This window comes from Gymnoscopelus microlampas, assembly GCF_963454915.1.
Source record: "Gymnoscopelus microlampas genome assembly, chromosome: 11".
NCBI classification, from domain to species: domain Eukaryota; kingdom Metazoa; phylum Chordata; class Actinopteri; order Myctophiformes; family Myctophidae; genus Gymnoscopelus; species Gymnoscopelus microlampas.
The window spans coordinates 5,190,112-5,209,306 of record NC_139948.1 but is presented as its reverse complement, the minus strand read 5'-3'; the positions used below and the strand labels follow the sequence as shown (position 1 = coordinate 5,209,306).

Genomic DNA, 19,195 nt, shown 5'->3' with positions numbered 1-19,195 from the left:
TTGGCTACTACTATGCCTGCCTATGAATTTCATGGGCTGTCAATCTGCCCTGTTGCGCACACTACCAACAGCAGTACAACAGGTGAAAGCAATTCACTTAGAGGAGGACTGTGCTGCGCACCAAAAAAACGGGCTGAAACTGTCACATTTTAGGGGCGAATCACGGGCATAAATATCGTCTAGTATGGGGGTTCACAGATCCAATCCGAACCCTCCCGAGTTGCTCACAGGACGGTCGGGCCACTCCTCTCAAGCATGTTTGATATTTATCTGGATCACTAGGCCTACTGTATGGAACACCTGCAGTGGGGGTCGGACCAAGAGAAAAAATACGCCCGCTGTTCCAACACCGAAATGACAAGCACACACACACACACACACACACGCACACGCACACGCACACGCACACGCACACGCACACGCACACGCACACACACACACACACACACACGTTGTTTATGTAGGATGGACAATCAGGTGCAGCTGCGGTGGATCAATTTTTAATATTAGAATACATTATTTTAATAATGATTTTTTTTCTTTTCATTTTACAATATTGGACTGACAGTCCTACATATAGGCTATTATAGCTATAATGTCCATAGACAATCTATCCCCACCTGAAAGATGCTTATTCAACTTTTATATAACTTCCCAGATAGCAAAATATGGGTGAATCAACGTTGAAAAATAGGCGGCCATAACGGTTGAATCAACGTTCGATCTCAACGTTGAAACTGTACTGAAATCGCAACCCTAATCTTTGTTGATTCAACGTTTGTGTTTCAACCACTAACTAACACTATATCAACGTTGATTCAACCATCATCCAAATGGTATTCTGCACGCTGATTTTATGTTGAATCAACGTTATGAATCAATATTGATTCAACCATCATCTAAATGGTATTCTGCATGCTGATTTTAGTTGATTTTATGTTGAATCAACGTTATGAATCAATATTGATTCAACCATCATCTAAATGGTAATCTGCATGCACATTTTAGTTGATTTAATGTTGAATCAACATTAGGAATCAACATTGATTCAACCATCATCTAAATGGTAATCTGCATGCACATTTTAGTTGATTTTATGTTGAATCAACATCAGGAATCGAACACTGATTTAATTTATAAATTGATTATACTGAATCATGTTAGGAATCAATATTGATCCTGATCATCCAACAACCTAATGGTAATCTGCATGTACATTTTAAATTATGTGTATGCTGATATACTGTAAGGCTACATCTTGTTCAAAATTACCTTACATTTCCCAAAATGTGAAAATATAAAAAATAAAGACAGACAATATGATTTGAATCTTCACATTTATTGAACCAAGGCATTTAGACCTGCTTTGAACTGCTTTAAGCATTGTTTTTATGATTTAACAGATGAAATATATAACATATAGAAGATTGTAGATCTGCTATTTATGAAAGAAATCGTGAAAATGTCTGCAAGCATTTGGATATTTTGTAAGTGAATATATGCCACATGAGCACTTTACACCTATATAAAAATGCTATTTGAAAATAATTGATCTGCAAATTTAAATTACAAACCAAACCACCATTATTTACAAGCGATTCCACAAAAACAATACCCAACATGGCTTATAATGACCAAACGTGTACTAACTTTGCAGACTAAACCAACGGTCTGACAAAACACACTGACAAGTGCTCTAGTAATACAAATGGCGTAATTAATGAAGCCTAACGGGCCATCCACACCAAGCACTATATGTACACATTTTTAATTTATTTTATAGAATTTAGAGTAGCCAATGATTGTGAACCTCTTTTCGTCCACAAAGTCATTATGCTAATTAATTCCTCACACATTTCTGTGTTGCTACTGCAATTGTAGCCTAGTAGCCCCTCCATCCTTCTCCTCCTGTTCAACACAACTAAAGACGAACAGTATCTGTGTTGATGATGACAATATGAGTGATTTGCTGGAACTCTGGAAGACATGAGCAACTGCCCACTGAAATGATCATGTCTGCACTGTATTTAAACTAAATAATTCTACAACGATAGGATTGACAAAAGTGATATGCTTAGTGTGGACAGCCCCATTACAGTTTGAAAGAGTACATTATTTCACACATGAACAAGTGAACACTTGTCAATTTCAAAAAAGTGCCTTACTTTTACTTAATGGTATTACATTCAAAGTCTTAATAATTTGCAGCTCTAAAGTACTTAAAATGAATAAAAGTGGCTTCATTTAGAACTCCTATCACTTTACAACATTTTCTCATGCATGAGAAAAATAAAATGCATGCATTTTAGTCTACTGTCACAAAGGAGGGCTGAGGACAACCTGCCTACCAGTTATCCACTATACAATCTTTCTAAAATGACAGGAGGTTTTTAAGACTTTGCAGTTTGGGGGGTAGTTTTTTCCTTTCCCAAGCCAAGCATCACTCTTTGAATAAAGTTCAATATGTTCTTCATATCATTAGGGTACTTCAAATTGAGTGCATACGTCAGGCTAGACAGCAGGCACGGTGCTTGAGGGAGGTTATGGAAATTATCCATCACAATACCTCCTTCAAGGATGATGGCTGTTGACACTGGCTGAAGGTCGACACCATCTGAGGGAGGTGAATCTTCACTGCTCACAGTCAGCAATCCGACCGATACCTCTGACCAGGCGTCTTCACTTTCGCTGTCACAATCCTGTACAGAACCAAACAAAAACAACATTACAACAGGGAAATGTAGACACTTCACACACATCTGCATTGAGAAGTTTTATCAACATTGGTTGGCCTACTGTTTTTGACAGTATATTACTCATGGTAAACAGCACAGTAAAATATGTATCTGAAAACATTTTAGGCTAGAAATAAGCAACTTGGCAACAAACATTCTGCATAGTGGCCATCTCTCTCTCCCTTGAGCAACGTGTGAGTGCAGGCTACAAACACTTACACTGCACACCATGTGAGTGAGATTCCACCGTGCTATAGCCTGAAGGGATTGAACCTTCTGATTGGTTTGCAAGGCCGTTTCAGACTGAAACTTCAAAATAAAATTAACGAAAATGTAATTTCACTGGACCTTTAAGGTGTAACTATGAGAACTTACCAAGACAGTGGTGTAGAAACTGCTGTGGTCATCTCCAAGCAGAAGAAGGAGGCCTCGGAGAACAAGCCTACCCAGCGCGGTCACGTCGGGTTTCTACAAGTGGATAATGAACAAATAAAGTTCAAGATCTGACCATCACAAGTTACAGTACAGTTACAGCATGAAACACCACAATATATGTTTGATGAACAGTTGCAGAGAACAGTTGCTGATTGGAGATGTGATTTAAAAATAGTACAATCCACAGCATTTAGTTATCAACAACGATCAATAGTTAGCAATACTTTAACACTCTGTAATACAGCCGGGAAGCATAAGTACTATTTGGGGTAATAGGTTGTACATAAACTTAGTCATGATAATTACAAATATAAGAAGCATGTTGTAGACTTACCCATCAATTTGCTGCACAATTCCGGATAATTTATCTCTAATGGCACCTTTCTTGGACTTTAAGATAGTGACCAATTGTGGTGTATAGCGATCCAGAGCATCAAAGAAGTCTGTCTCTAGGTGTGTGGTGGCGATCCTGTTAAACTCAGCATAAGCCTACAACACAGCAAACCACAGAACAAAATACAGTGACTAAATACATTTGAAAAAGTGTGTAAATTAGGAAAACATTTGGTTAATTGTCATACAAATAATTATGATCAACAATGTAACCGTTTTGGCATTAAACATTGGACGAATTACATTTCGGTTCCGACTTTTAGGCTTTGTAAACAAAAAAGAAATGACTGACAATGACCGGGGCCAATAATACCATTATGTACTATGGCCAGAACAGGCCAGGCATTTAAAAATGTTGAAAAATAGTGAGAGTAGCCGACCTACATGTTCACAACACATCACTTTGCGAGATGTTGCGAGCTTGTAGATCTGCTATTTTCACTATTCTTCAATAGATAAATGTATACAGATGAACGCTTTTTCTCATAACTGTGATCAGACAATTACCTATATTAAAATTGGCTTACAGGAGATCCCCCATGCCACGCTCATGTCACCATGAGTCAGCCATAACAGGGCAGGGGTCTTCAACAGGGGGTCTGGGACTCCTAGGGGGTCTTCAGAGTTGCTACAGGGGGTCGGCCAAATCTCTGTGATAAGATCATTGTTTCTTTATACAAACCACTTGAACAATAGCATCCCTATTCTACGGACAACTTTAGCCGAAAATGGCCGATCTACAAGCTCACAACGCCTCGCAGCGCGAGGCGTTGCGAGCTTGTAGATCGGCTATTTTCGGCAAAGAGGGGAAAAAGAGCAGACCAAGTACAGAGTGAAAGTTTACTAAGTATTGACGGTTTAAGTCGTTAAATGTCTGACAATACACATTAACATGAATCCAACATCTATGAAAAGCTTTAATCTGCAACACAATTTTATGTAATATATAGTGGGGGTCCCTTCTTCATCTCTTTCTCAGTTAGGGGGTCCTTGGCCTGAAAAGGTTGAAGACCCCTGATATAAGGAGTTCCAAATGCAGCTACGCCCAATTATGGAGTGTCTAACCTCAATGTGTCATCATGGAATCAGCAAACAAATTAGTCAGCTCCATATATACACCTCTTGTGTAATGGTCTCCGTCACCTTACATCCTGGGTTCCAAACTGCATACAGCACCAGACATTCCTCTAAAGCATATTTTCATATGTCGCCCTGATAGTTCAATTGGACAGTTAATTCCCAACTAAACTTATGTTGCTCTGTTATTCGTGGGTAAAAAGGTGCTAACCTGTTCCCGGATGTCCTTGTAGACAGATGAAGATGGGCACAGTGCGTGTTGGCAGGAAGGTAGCTGAGGGGATTCTGGTCAGGGCCCAGGCTGACTCAAACTGCATGTGTTGTGCACCTATACAAACACAGAGGAGTGATTTTACACCAATGTCACATGGTCAGAATACAAGTTTTATCTGAACACCAAGTGCTCAGTCACAGGCTGACCTGGTCAGAGAATGCTTTTCATGTCAGCTGATAGAAAACCACCCAGATATCATTATGTGAAACCCCAAAGTTGTGCCGAGGGTAACCGCCTTGGGGTCTAAGCGCTCTGCCCTTCAGAATCTCTATGACCAGAGGACAGTGAAGAAAGCAGGAAAGAATCCAAGAGACCCAACTCATAACCTCAGCACCTGCTAAGAAACATAGTTACAGTTCATTATTGTTTATTTAACCATTATGTTAAATGAAACCCCCACCTGAAGTGTGCAGTTCTTCCTCTTGAGGAATCCCACAAATCAAATTCTCCACACCAGGTGGAGAGATTAGGAGATCGAAGGATTGGGTCTACACAGAAGAGAACATAACATTATATAAACAATTGTAAAATGAGAAAATTAAAATAAAATCACTTATGAGTCTACTTATAAGAGTGTATGCAAGCAGTAGGGTATTGTAGATAAGCTCTTTGATAAACACACCATTGTGTGACAACAGTTTGAGAAAAAAGGAGTGGACCAAGTAGAACCCTGTGGACTCCTGTCTACAAAGTATATATTGTAGGGTCTTGGTGGTTAAACATAAACTTGTAGTGCATTGCAGAGTATCAGTCAAATAGAGTATCATTCAAATAGGCAAAACTGCAATAGCAAAATAGTGTATTACCATGCCAGGATTGTCTACAAGCCTAGGGAACTATACGCCAATATTTCCGGTAGGCCTTTAGTTCCATTGCTGCGAATCCACTTGCCTCCATGTAGAGATGTTTGATTCATGTAGTCCTCAACCTGGGACACTGGACACCTATTGACCTTCATCCATTCAACCATTTCAATAAGTTTTTCAGGAGGCACATCAGATTCTGTTGAATGATAAGTACAGATTCATTATAGCTGATTTCAAGTATTTGAGGTTCTGGCCTACTTGGAGTGTGTGAAAAGTCGCCAATCGGTCCAGCGGTGCCTGAGACTAGTTTTTAGAAGATGATGGACAGAAGAGTCATGGGACCGCAAATATAATCCCTTGCATCTGTCCAATCTAGCCTGGTGGGGATAATTAACATTGGTTATTAGTATTACCTGGTGTACTAGGGACGGTCTGTTCCTCTGGTTCTTGGTGGTGTGGTCGTTTCAGCCTTCTCATGCGCTTCCTGGTGTTCCTCAATCGCTCCTCCAGGAAGTCTGTAGCAGGTTTTTTTCCCCGGCCAGGTGTGTACCAAGCTGCCTGTAAAAGAGACAATTAGGTTCAGCTTAAATTTGCCTGGCGTAAACCATGAAGATGGTTACATGGGATTTTAAGGAGCAATCCAAAAATGTGCGTGTGACTGTGCACTAGGAAAAACTTTGAGCACATTTCTTTTAGGTGTGTGTGTGTGTATGGAGTGTTCTCCTTTTTGTGTTGATTGATTGATGACTTACATAGCCACTGCCAACTGTAGTACCATCCAAATTAAGGCAAGGGCTTTCTTGGTGACGGCCTGTTAAATAGATGGTAGAAGTTTGTCAAAGAACGATGAAATGAGACAGTAATCATTGTTACAAATATATGACGATTCAAATCCCTGAATTGAACACTGAATGGTTATGCGCTTTTTAAGTGCATTCGATTCTGTGTCATTTTTAGATTTGACCTAAAAAGCATTATTTTACACTTTGGCTACTCAAAAACAGCAGATATACAAGCTCATAGCGTGGCACCGAGTGCTGCGCTACGAGCTTGTAGATCTGTTATTTTAGAAAAATCTTGAAAATGTGTGCAAATCTTTGAATTTTTAACGAACATTTGTAACTCAAATCTTTGTTTCTGGGGGTCCCTAGAACAAAATATTTTGAGATGAGGGTCTGTGGCCAAATACATATACATTTTGGGGTCCTTGACATGAAAAAGTTTGAGAACCACTGACATAATAACACAAGTTAAAAACAAATAAATTTAGAAGACATTTTGTAGAATCGGCCTCAGGTCTTAATGGGTTAATTGAAGGTGTGTGATAACCAGTTCTTCTGATGAACTTGGCAAAGTGTTTCACAATGCATACTGATTAATGAACTCATGTTATACAAATTAAATCAGTGGTTCTCAAACATGTTCATGTCAAGGACCCCCTAATTAGTATGTACTTGGCTAAGGACTCAAGATTTACAAAAGTGTTTCAAAAATATTCCACAAATGTTGTTTATACTGTTTTTTAATAGCTGATCTACACCCTCACAACGCATCACCATGCACTGTGAGCTTGTGGATCTGCCATTTTCAAATAGGCAATTTATAGGGTTTAAGTGGTTAAACTGAGTTTCATGCTATATAATCTCATTTAGCTGGGAACCACATGGAAACCCCCCAATGACCCCTGAGGGTCCCTGGAGCCCACTTTGATGATAAACATTACCTGCTTTTGTTAGCTACTGTCTGCAAAACAAAACTTAAGTTAAAAAACGGATTACCAAATTTGTCTGCACACTAAAATCCTCAATGTTAATTTATTCTCCTTAAGGATACATTGGTACCATTTGTACTCTCTGTCTCTTAATTAAATTATTTTACTTTTTATTGTAGGTTAAAAACAAGATTCATATATAAAATAATAATTACAGTCAAAACAAATGTGGCCTCACCAAAGGGATATGTGGCCAACATTAGCTCTCTTTTAAGAGCTAATGTTACAACTAACAAGTTGAATCATATTTTAACGTTTTAGGATGCCTGGTCGCATTGTAACATCATACATTTATATTAAATGGTGCATTGCTTTCTATGTAAACGCGGTTGATAAACCGTTAGTCCTGAAACATGATCATATCATGACGTTTTCTACATTTACAACCCATACATAAACGTTCAGATTTCAAATATAAAGCACTTAGCCCAGGGCCAAGGATGTTACAATTTGAATCGGGAGGGTCTAAGTATCCGTACCTCCTGTATTGTTCAATAAAAGTAATTTTACTCCGATCGGTGGCCATTTTCTCCGAGTTTTCTGTATGCTTTAAACTACGCGACCGTCGGTTGGGAGGTGTATTACATTATACACATGCATTACAACTATGAGAAAATGGCCACCGATCGGATTAAAATATCTTTTATTCAACAATACGGAAGATGCGGGTACTTAGACACACCCGATTAAAATTGTAACATTCGTGGCCGTGGGGTAAGCACTTTATAGTTGAAGTATGAATATTTATGTTGATGTACGGGTTGAAAGTGCAAAAAACAGGTTGAAATTCCGGCTATGAGGCTCGTGAAAGGACGAGCGTCGTGTGAACCATGGCTAAAACTCGGTCGTGCACGGTTACATGAACGTGTTAGTTCATGTAACCGTGTACGACCGTGTTTGGATAACATTTTAATTCCATAAACTAATTAAACTTACCTGTTATCTAGTACAGTAAACACGAAAGCACCCCGGTTTGAAAAAGAAATCTCTCAGCCAACAGCCGTTTCCTCTGCCTTCCGGTGTGATTTCAAAACTAACAAGCTCCGCCTTCAGTGTTGCCATATCCGCTTATTATAAGCGACTTTGGGCTTCTTTTTCTGTGAAGTTTTTTGGGCTTGCTTCCTTACTGTCGTTTAAACCAGTGGTGGTTCTCAAACATTTTCATGTCAAGGACCCCCAGATTAATATGTAGGCTATTATCCAATCAACGGACCCCCATCTGAACACATGTTATGCCAGGGGGGACCCCCAATACAAGATTCGTATTAAAATGTTTCAAAAATATTCCTAATTTTTCACATTTTCTTCCAGATAAGAGTTTTGTTTTAAAATAGCAGATCTACAAGCTCACAGCGCGTTGCATCGCAACCCGTTGTGAGCTTGTAGATTGGCTATTTTCAATTAGTCATAGTTGCTTCTTTTGGGCTAATTTCCATAGACCTGGTTGCTTATATCTATCGCAAAATCTGGCAACACTGTCCGCCTTGTGCATGAAGGATGTCTGCGGTTCTCAACCTGTGGGTCGAGACCCTGACAATTTAAGTAATAATTTTAATACCTTAGAAAATAAATGAAAACAAATCAAAGAAAAAGACTGTAATACAAGTAATCAACAAACTATACTATAAACTGGTCAAACATTGGCCAAATTGTCAAATAATATAAGAAAGAGAGAAAAAAAGAAAATAGCCGATCTGCAATAAGAAGTTATAGATTTTTGAAATAGTTCAAAGTTTAGCTTTTCTCACATTTTTCTAAAATATTTTGTTTTAATTAAAAAACATGTTTTCAGACTCAGAAGAGGACGCTGAATTGAATGGGCTAGGTTTTGATTTTGTATGACCCTTAAAAAGTGGCTTAAACAAGCGTTAAAGTTTCATAAACTTGAAGCTTTTTTCACAAACATATTATTATTATCATTATTTTATTTTGAACCTTCAACCCTCTTATTTAGATGATTTAGAGTTGAATGGTAGGTTAAACAATAGTCTAGAATTGTTTAATAAGAAGTTAAAGATTTTTGAAATAGTTCAAAGTCTAGCTTTTCTCACATTTTTTTAAAATATTTTATTTTTAAATTAAAAAAAACTTTTTCAGACTTAGAAAAGGACGCTGAATCGAATGGGATAGGTCTCGATTTTCTATGACCTTGGGAAATACAAAAGCTCACCAAAAAGATTGGACGGTGACTTTTGAATAAAAAACAGATTTTGTTGAGCACAAAATCTGGAACTAATCGCTCCAGATATTTTTTAAAAATCTAAAACTTCTCTCCATCCATATTGAGAGTAAGCCAGATTTTTTGGCACCAGCCTTGATTTTTTTAGACACTGATAAAGCTCAAAGTTCAGCGAAAAGACTGCAAAGGTCAACCCTCGTTACATTTTTAGAAATTGTATTTTTCTTCGATACTCTGGCTTTAGACTAATGTGATGACGCTGATTCCAAATATGTAAGTTATATTTTTCTCGGAAAACAGGAAGTGCCTCAAAAGGCCACTTTCTGGTTGGTTTTAGGGTGTTCCAGGCCCGTGATAACCCCGATATATTTTTTTTCCAAATCTACATGTAAAATAATGCTAAAATTTGAAATCATCAAACCCTCATATCAAATCATGATTTAATTATCCCTTAATTGGCTATGGTTACGGCTTCGCTATCTCGCTCAATATCTCGAATACGATAAGGACTTAGGGTCCACTTTTTGGATATGTTGTAGAGCTGGCTGAGACGCACGTGTGGATGTCTTGTTTGTCCCAGTACGGCACATTTTTTTTTCTGACTTTGTCCTTTGGTATGGTCTTAAGGTTTAAGACTCTATGTGCCTTCCGATAGTGTAGGAGGTCAACTTAGGAGTGTCGTACCGGGACAAACAAGACATCCACGTGTGCGTCTTGGCAAGCTGTACAACATATCCGAAAGGCGGATTCGAAAAACGTATCGTATCGAGATATATTGCTTTATTGCGCATATAATAACTTGACATTGGACCCTAGCCAATTAAGGAGAACGGTAAGGCCGTGTGTTAGGGGAGTTATATGTTCGCGTTCGGGGCGACGCGCTGACCCAGAATTTGGTGTCCAATTTAGTTTTTACTCCTTTCAAACAGTTTTTCACTATTGTCTCGGCCCCTAGGGTGCGCCGAAACAATCGGACAATGGATTATCGATCAGCTCTTCAGTCATTTTGGGGCATAAACAAGAAGATGAAGGATACAATTAATAATGATGATAATAACTGATAATGATGATGATGTTCAAGTTTCTGTAATGATTTTTTTCCCATGATGCATTGCAAAATACAGTTAAACATTGTAAAATGACAGAACAGTAAATTACTGTACATTTTTACTGTAGAAATTACAGAAATTTGTTACAGTGTATACTTTGCACAGTATTGTACCATATTACAATTAATACAGATCCCTATAATGATCCCCCTCATTATATGAATATAGGTCAAATATAGTGATAAAATATAGGTTACGTACCTTGTGTTTTCATGTGAGAAGTGACAAAAAGAAGGTATCAGAATGATTCACAAGTGGGAAAATGAATAAAGCAACCTCTGGGTTAAAAATAACCCAGGCAGGCAATTGAAGCCCTAATAACCCCTTTGACCCATCAGTTTACAGTACCCAAATAACCCATAATTATGACCCAGCCAAATCAACCCAGCAATGTGTTTATAGAAATAACCCAGCATTTTTAAGAGTGTACTAAACACAGTGCAATTAAATGTTACTGATTCTGGGCAAGTAAACAAAGATGTCTTTACTTAATAACAATAAGTAAATTGTATTTTTTAGTACACGTTACTTGATTAAACCTAGTATTGTAACAAATGAGTAAAGCTAACTTATATTTATTTAAGTATAGATAGCTATTGGATTTTACAGTGTAGATTCAACATTGAATCAATGTTGGTATTTCAATAATTAAATGGGAGGAGGGGGGAGGGGGAGGAGGGGGTTGCCCCCCCTCCCCCCAACAAGAAAAAAAGAAAAGAAAACGGCAAACTGCATGGATAAAACGTTGAATCAATGTTGTCATTTCAATCATTAAATGGGGGGAGGGGGGGTGTGAGGAGGGGTGTGCCTCCCCCCCTCCCCCCATCAAGAAAAAAGAAAAGAAAAAGGCAAACAGCATAGATTCAATGCTGATTCAATGTTGGCATTTCAATCATTGAATTTGCACCATAGATTCAACGCTGATTCAATGTTGGCATTTCAATCATTGAATTTGCACGATAGATAAAACGCTGATTCAATGTTGGCATTTCAATCATTGAATTTGCACCATAGATTAAACGCTGATTCAATGTTGGCATTTCAATCATTGAATTTGCACCATAGATAAAACGCTGATTCAATGTTGGCATCACAATCATTGAATTTGCACCATAGATTAAACGCTGATTCAATGTTGGCATTTCAATCATTGAATTTTGCACTGCAATACAACAGTGATTCAATGTTGAAAAACCATCAGTCTTCAATCGTAACCAAAAATCAACCCTAACCACTATAATTCAACGTTGAATAACCATATTTTGCTATCTGGGTTGTCTGGTAGGCTACCATTCCATGCTTCATCTTGTGGTGCTGTCTAAAATGATACTCCTTGGCTTGCAAGCAGCCAAAAAAAAACGCACTGTCACATACATATCCTCTTTATACTTTTGGATAGGGTGTCGTCATTTATCTTGTTAACTACTAGCAGATTAATCTTTAGCGATCTCACGCAGTAGCCTATCTCTCTCCACAAGTGGCAGAGCGCAATCCATCCAGTAACGACCAATCTATGCTTCGGCGTGCAATGGTGCTGCGCCCCGAATATATATAGCTTGTAGATCTGCATAGTGATCCTATGATGAATCATGCTTAATAATGTGATGTTGTAGCCTACGTCTGGCAGAAGGGGGTAATACTAATGAGAATACAAGTGAAATCATTCAAATTATTGAATGATTATAATTATAATGAGGTAGGCTGAGGCTCTGCTACATGGTCAGTCCATAATAACTGTATTACTATTCACAAATGGAAAGGGGGGAAAACAGCTCGTTTACAGTTTATTATGCCACCCAATAGCTTACATTTTGATTATTTTTTTCTGAGAGTATAACAAATGTAGGCCAATATAAGGCGTTCTGTCTTGACTCTTGGAGTTCCAGTACATGTTTTAACTTTATTTCTTAAATTAGCCTTTATTATCTGGCCCGCCATCTAATGCCTTAGAAAAAAACATTTTATGTTGGTGCATCCTTCATAGTTCTTAAATCCATGGATTTTGCAAAATGTTGCAAGGGAAGTAATATGCAAATGTATGTGAAAATGTACGGATTGTAATGTGTAACTTTATGTTATATGAAAATAATATAGGCTACCAATATAATAATATCTTATATAATTGTAATTATTAATAATGAATAATTATTTTTTTCATATTATTTATTATTGCTGTGTTCGGGCAAGCCCGATAATCTGGATAGAATCTTGTAGTGTGAGATGCCCCCGATTTTTAAAGGAGACACACCATGAATTTCACTTTTTTTTTTTTTTTTTTGGGCTCCCCAGTGTCTCTTGTACCCCAAAAAGTTTTTTTTTTTAACATTCAGTCATTCATTCTCATTTCAGAGATTTTCAGAATGGGCGTGTCTGAACAGGCCATCTCAGAATGACACGTTTGCTTACATCACGAACTATTCTGCCCATGTATTTTGACAGACAGAATTGCTCAGTAGCACCCCTCTGCCCAACAGGACATTTTGGTATTGCAGCTGAAAGTGCTTTATAAGCCTGAGAGAATTGACTTGGGATGAGTATATCTGAGTGTTGATTTAGGCTCAAACCTTTTGAAAATGGTTTGAGGGACATACACCATATGATATTAAATATCAAATATTTTTTTTAAATTCATGGTGTGTCTCCTTTAAAATTGTGTAGTGTGTGCATGTTTAAGATAATCTGATAAGAGAATCTTGAAAGATTATCTTGTAGTGTGTGATGATACCCGATTTCAAAATCGTTTAAGACTGAAAAAGTCTTGTAGTGTAAGGCCGCCAGCGTAATCTATTTTGCTGTTGAAAAAAACATCGGGGCACATCGGTCCGTAGGCTACTACGGAATCTCTCTCTCTCTCTCTCTCTCTCTCTCTCTCTCTCTCTCTCTCTCTCTCTCTCTCTCTCTCTCTCTCTCTCTCTCTCTCTCTCTCTCAAACCTACCTACCACTGGTCATGTTGTAGGTGCGCAGCTCAACCAAAGGCACTGGTGTCTAAAAAAAACATATTGACAGGAAAATTCATGCAAAAAAAGAAAATAGCTGAAAAAAAAGGTGAAATCAGCTGCTGGCAGCTGGGGCACCACAGTGGCCGTGAGGGTATGTCATTTTTCAAGAGCCACACGGCCAATGAGAGGGGCAACGACGTGGCCGCCGTGAAATTCCTGCCCTGGCTATAAGGGTCCAGGGCCATCCCCTCTACGTCAGGCCTCACTACAGCTCCTAGCTGTTCTAAACTCCAACGTAAAACACAGGCTCTTGTGGATTGTTGCTTTATTTGAACCTTTCAGACTCCTTTAAACTTCACAATCACACAAAGTCTAAAGACATGCAGTAAAAGCACCCAAGCAGCAATCACTGTGTGTTTGAAAGTCATGTTTTACATTTAATCTTAGCTATCTATACCTTAGTGTTTTGTGTCAAATAGACAGTGTCATTAAAGCAGAGTTCTACTGTACCTGAGCTGCAGACAAAGGTGAACATCATCAATATGTGATAGGTCATTCAAAGTCTGGTCAGATGATGTGGATGAGAGAAGTTCATAGGAAAATACAAGGTGATGTCTCAGTTATAGCAGCATAGAAGAAGAGCGATGCATCGGGAACACATTAAGTCTCAAACAAGCGTCCAAGTTAACATGTTCTCATCTATTGAAAGACAAGCAGTCACATACTATATACATTGACATAATTAGTGTTGGACAGCCCACCGAGGCGGTCTCGTATGGGCGTAGCTATTACATAAATAAATGATGCCTATGTGTATCACGTTCATCAGATGAGATAAGTGAAGACATCGTCAGGGCCACTTGTCACATCCTGGATTGTCAGATAGATGTGCTGACGGGAGGATGTGCTGTGGCTTTCCAGAGACCCAAATTGAGCAATGTCGTCAGGTTTTCACCACGGGTGTAAATGGCCTCCCGCACGGGGCGCTATAGCCTCCCCGATTTACAGGAAGGCTGGTAGATGAATCTTGTAGATTAATTTCTGCAAACATCGCAAACACTTCTAGGCTAGCGTTTTACCAAGAAACGTTAGGGTGACAAGGGGACAGGAAATAAGGTTAAGAAGCACTGCACCTCAGCACTTCCATCCAGGACAGGTTGCACCCCTAACATAAAGAAAGCCAATTACTTTTTCATTATGTCAGTGTGAAACTGCATACGAGGAGTTAGGTAAGAAAAGTTAGGTAGAGGAAAGAACATTGTATAATATTCACAACAGTTGCCCTCTTTTGTCCTGAATAGGACGACACCATTATATAATGAAAGAAGACCAGCATACATCTAATCAGTCATAGGAGGAAGAAAAGCATATCATAATTTTCTAATACATTGAATAAAAATATAATGAAAAGGTAGGAATATCTGGTGTTATGTCGTAAGTGATGAGTAGATGTCGTGCTTTGACCAGTTCACCGTAAAATCACCGTGGCAGTGATTTTAGCCACGGTACAGACACGACCACTACTCTGTTGAATTGAATCAGTGTTCATTTGTGGAATACCGGCTATGTTACGACTCTCACATTAATTGAAACAATTAGTTTCTATTAGTGTCGTTTGAATGGAGAATCTGAAACCCTTCTGTACAGTCTTCTCATAGTGAGTGACTCTGTACAGAGAGGCCCAATTCATATCGCCGGGGTGATGTTTCCTGTTTAACTCAAACATGACAGATCGCAGGATAAGGTTCTCTTCGCCTGTGTACTTATCAATTTCCTCCCCATGAGTTTGTATGAGTATAGCCTAACTTTGACATTATAGTGAAGGCCAAATTGTCATGTCTAACCATATTTCTGAGAGCAGAGTCTGGGTCAATGTTAACAGGCGGTGTGATTGCTAGGTTGACAGCATTTGGTTGAATGGCAGAAGGCATGTCAGCCCTCTTTTTTGGTGACATTAGGCTTGACTGGCCTCTCAGATTCAGCATTTTTCTCTTAGAGAAAGGACGTTGTTTGCGTTCATACATTTAGTCGTAGTCCGGTGTGTCAGGTGTGGTCTGAGAGAAAACAGAATGGTTAGTGATGCCCTTCATCATATATACTTTTATGAGAGTCCTGCCACAGGCGGACACGTCCCCTGGGACACAGACCCACACCTATGGAATAAACTAGACAATAAACTTAAATATATACAGAATCACTAGTGACAAACTAGTGATATAGTGAATACATCTTTCCACATATGTACGTGTGCATACGAGCATACGTACGTGCGTATCCATATGTATATATGTGTGCGCATATACATACATATCCTACTATAATTCTAGTAACCGTCTTGAGTAGGTGAGTAGGTGAAGCGTAGGTGAGTAGGTGAAGCTAGCCGGTTCTCCTCAGTGGCTGGACCAATTGCTCTGATTTTGCACACAGCCATTGACCATTACCATCTGAACTTAACTGTGAAGCCCGTTTTTCAATTTCATCAAATCTCAGCTTCTTATTAGCGCTTTTGTGTCAAAGAATGTCGCCATGGTTACGGGGCTGCCCAGCTATGGGACGAACTTCCTCCCGGGTTGCCAGATCATGTGCGCATATCCCCCCACGGATGCGTCGACCGGGTATGGTCTAGTCTATGTAAATCTAATTGTCTACAAAAATGAATATCAACAAGAATATATTTATATGTATGAAGCTACCACTTCACATATATAAAACATGGTAGTGGGAGTATTTGTTATGTCTTTATACAAATTCCTCACATATTAACATTGATATATGGTAGTTCTTACATATTATTACTATAAGTAATAGTGATACATTATTATTACAATAACAATTATTATTATGGAGCGGCATTCCTGAGTCAACCAGGGTCTGTCTCTCTTTTTCAAAAATAGGAGATCTACAAGATTCTATTTACTACCCCTGTTTGTCCGGCATGTGAACAACCGTGAAAAGGGAGGCAGACGCGTCCCTTTTCATCTGCATCATTGACAGCCGCCTGTATTACCAGTAAGTCAAAACATTTGCACTGCTGCGGTGTGTGTGTGTGTGTGTGTGTGTGTGTGTGTGTGTGTGTGTGTGTGTGTGTGTGTGTGTGTGTGTGTGTGTGTGTGTGTGTGTGTGTGTGTGCGTGCGTGTGTGTGTGAGACATAGGAATGTGAACAAGTTAGTCCCCAATCAGGCTAAAATTACTGCAGTTCTAATGATTATTAAACTAAAATACTGCATTAACTCACATGATTATATAGGTGAGTATATATCTAATTATACTTGGAAACTTTTCGTCCAATTCCACAGAGATAAGGCGGTTGTGACCTTTGGTTTTAATCACGGCCAGGTGCAATGGTAATTGTGCAGCAGATCAAGTGCTTATGGGCAATGGGCTTCCTATATGCCGAAACAAACCCTTGTAGAGACCAGAGCCTGCAAAAATACACCAGCACAGAATAGGCATACTTATCAACACTTGGTGATTAGCATGCAAAATCATGTCATAATGATTTTCTCAGCTGATTGTATCATCAGAGCGCAGGCCACCACCCCGCGCAGGCAGGTGGGCAACCCTTGCTCAATAGGTGAGAATGAAGTCAACAGATAAGCCACAGGGTGAAATCCAGACCCAGATTTCAGTGCCAGGACCTCTTGCGGCCGTCACACCAGTATAGATGAAACGTTTTTCCGTATCTCGGTAAGCCAATCGCAGGCTGACTGCACAGAAAGTGTTTCAGTGCAGTGAAGGATTTTGTCATCTGCTCGGTCCACACAATATCCTGAGGATAACCAGTCACTTTGTCTCAACACTTTGTCATGATAGGAGCAGTCATGCAGCCAGTGTCGAACGTAGTTGACCACGGCGAGCCAGGATCTCATTTGATTTTGAGTCCTCTGGGGTGGGAGCTGCTTAATCATTGACACACAATCAGAAGCCAAAGTTCTATGTCCCTTTCGACAGCACAAAGCCCAGGTATTTCACCTGCGGTTTGACCGACTGCAATTTTGACAGGGAGACCCTATGCCCACACTTAGCCAAGTGATGCAAGAGCATTTTAGAGCCACGTTCACAAGTGTCTTTGTCCGGTGCAGTGAGTAAAAGAACGTAGACGGCAGCCTTCAGGGGGTGTGAAATCAGCCAGGATTTCATGCACCATGTGTGCAAAGGCCGCAGGACTGTCAATCAGGCCCTGGACCAGCCGTGTGAAAAAATGTAATGTGTGTTTAGCCTTATATGGAGTGCAATCAATAGAGCCTGTGTGGTCTTTATGTTTTGCTCATAACTCAAATGGCACAAAAGTGGTCAGGTATGTGCAAACCGTGGTCAGCGCTCTGCACTGACATTGCTACAATAAAATAAATAGGAGATAATACAGGTGCCGTCAAATTGTCAGACAACACAGTGTCATCAAAGGCAGCCACAAATGTCCCCTGTGGGCCCATGAGCAGAGCCATGTTTGGACAAACAACTAGGCGACCAGTGTTGGGCAGTAGCTAGCTACAAGTAGCGACGCTACATAGCTTAACTACATTTCCCAGTAGCGTGACGGTAGCGTCGCTCCTTTTGAACCAAGTAGCGTTTTCTGTAGTGTAGCTATTTTTAGACCCAAGTAGTGATGTAACGTCCATCATCGCTACACGCTACTCTCACTGGAGAAAAGTTGACTGATAAATAGTTTTGTGAAGAAAAAAGAAATCCACGGAGGTGATTGGTTGGTTTAGATATGACGACTCACGATTGGGTAAGGAACATTACGGGTAGGCCAATCAGAGTCAGGATAGGGCGGGTCATGCATGCCAAACCAGGAAGGAGATCAAAACAAAAACCACATGAAGAGCAGTCCGCGATGCGTAGTGGGATCCATAATAACGTGTCCGCAATACTTTTCAGCTGTGTGTGGTACTTTTAGATGGTAACAGAAAGATCTATCCACCGTCCCATCCATGGCTGTTGAAAGCAGCCACAGAGCATGGATCACAGACGATATATTATAACTCTATGATCACAGACAGAGCCAGCTAGTTTTGTTAGCCATTAGAGGCAGTGTTGCCAAATTGTGCGAAAGAAACAAGCAACCAGGTCTATGAAAATAAGCCCCAAATAAGCTGATGAAAAGCTTTACATAACCATTGTCAACTGTCTGTTTCCAAACAGCACACAAGTCAATGCCCTTTTTTTTGTCAACAGAAAACTAATAGATAGCTGCTATTTTTCACTTTAGGCAGAAAATGAATAACATTATGGGGTGGGGAAAAGAAAAGACAAACTAAAATAAATACATACAGTAGGCTACATAAGAGGGAAAAGATCATCTAGAGCAGTGGTTCTCAAACTTTTTCATTCCAGGGACCCCCAAATTTACACTTATTAGCCCGCGGACCCCCATTTGAAAAGATAAGCCAGGGACCCCCCATAAGAGAAGATTTTTTTTACGGCTCTAGCATTGATTCTCAACCATTTTAATTTCAAGGACCCCCAGTTTGA

The 19,195-nt window shown here is 39.4% G+C and overlaps 1 protein-coding gene across 4 annotated transcripts; it reads right to left on the bottom strand.

Moving 5' to 3' along the window:
• Window positions 1-1,733: 1,733 nt before the first annotated feature.
• Window positions 1,734-8,762, bottom strand: LOC311055847 (uncharacterized protein). Of its 4 annotated transcripts, none has more exons than XR_014601821.1 (10): window positions 8,428-8,756; window positions 6,473-6,531; window positions 6,134-6,278; window positions 5,721-5,916; window positions 5,315-5,402; window positions 4,852-4,968; window positions 4,071-4,211; window positions 3,505-3,659; window positions 3,111-3,203; window positions 1,734-2,699 (listed from the first exon to the last, which is right to left on the bottom strand). XR_014601821.1 is itself a non-coding variant. In XM_084072114.1 (10 exons), the coding sequence occupies exons 4-7, from the start codon at window positions 5,809-5,811 to the stop codon at window positions 4,071-4,073; spliced, it is 354 nt and encodes a 117-aa protein (XP_083928240.1). In that variant the 5' UTR covers window positions 5,812-5,916; window positions 6,134-6,278; window positions 6,473-6,531; window positions 8,428-8,762; the 3' UTR covers window positions 1,734-2,699; window positions 3,111-3,203; window positions 3,505-3,659. The 4 variants fall into 4 exon arrangements, 3 of the variants coding, with proteins under 3 accessions (XP_083928240.1, XP_083928241.1, XP_083928242.1); XM_084072114.1 differs by having other exon boundaries at window positions 4,071-4,213; window positions 5,806-5,916; window positions 8,428-8,762; XM_084072115.1 differs by having other exon boundaries at window positions 4,091-4,213; window positions 5,806-5,916; window positions 8,428-8,762.
• Window positions 8,763-19,195: the final 10,433 nt, after the last annotated feature.

Excerpts from the sequence above, each read along its gene's own strand:
- LOC311055847 (XM_084072114.1), bottom strand. Across the intron at positions 4,969-5,314 it reads GGAAGAACTGCACACTTCAG|GTGCACAACACATGCAGTTT; the intron begins GTGGGGGTTTCA and ends GTGTTTGTATAG. Across the intron at positions 4,214-4,851 it reads ACAAGGACATCCGGGAACAG|AGATTTGGCCGACCCCCTGT; the intron begins GTTAGCACCTTT and ends ATCTTATCACAG.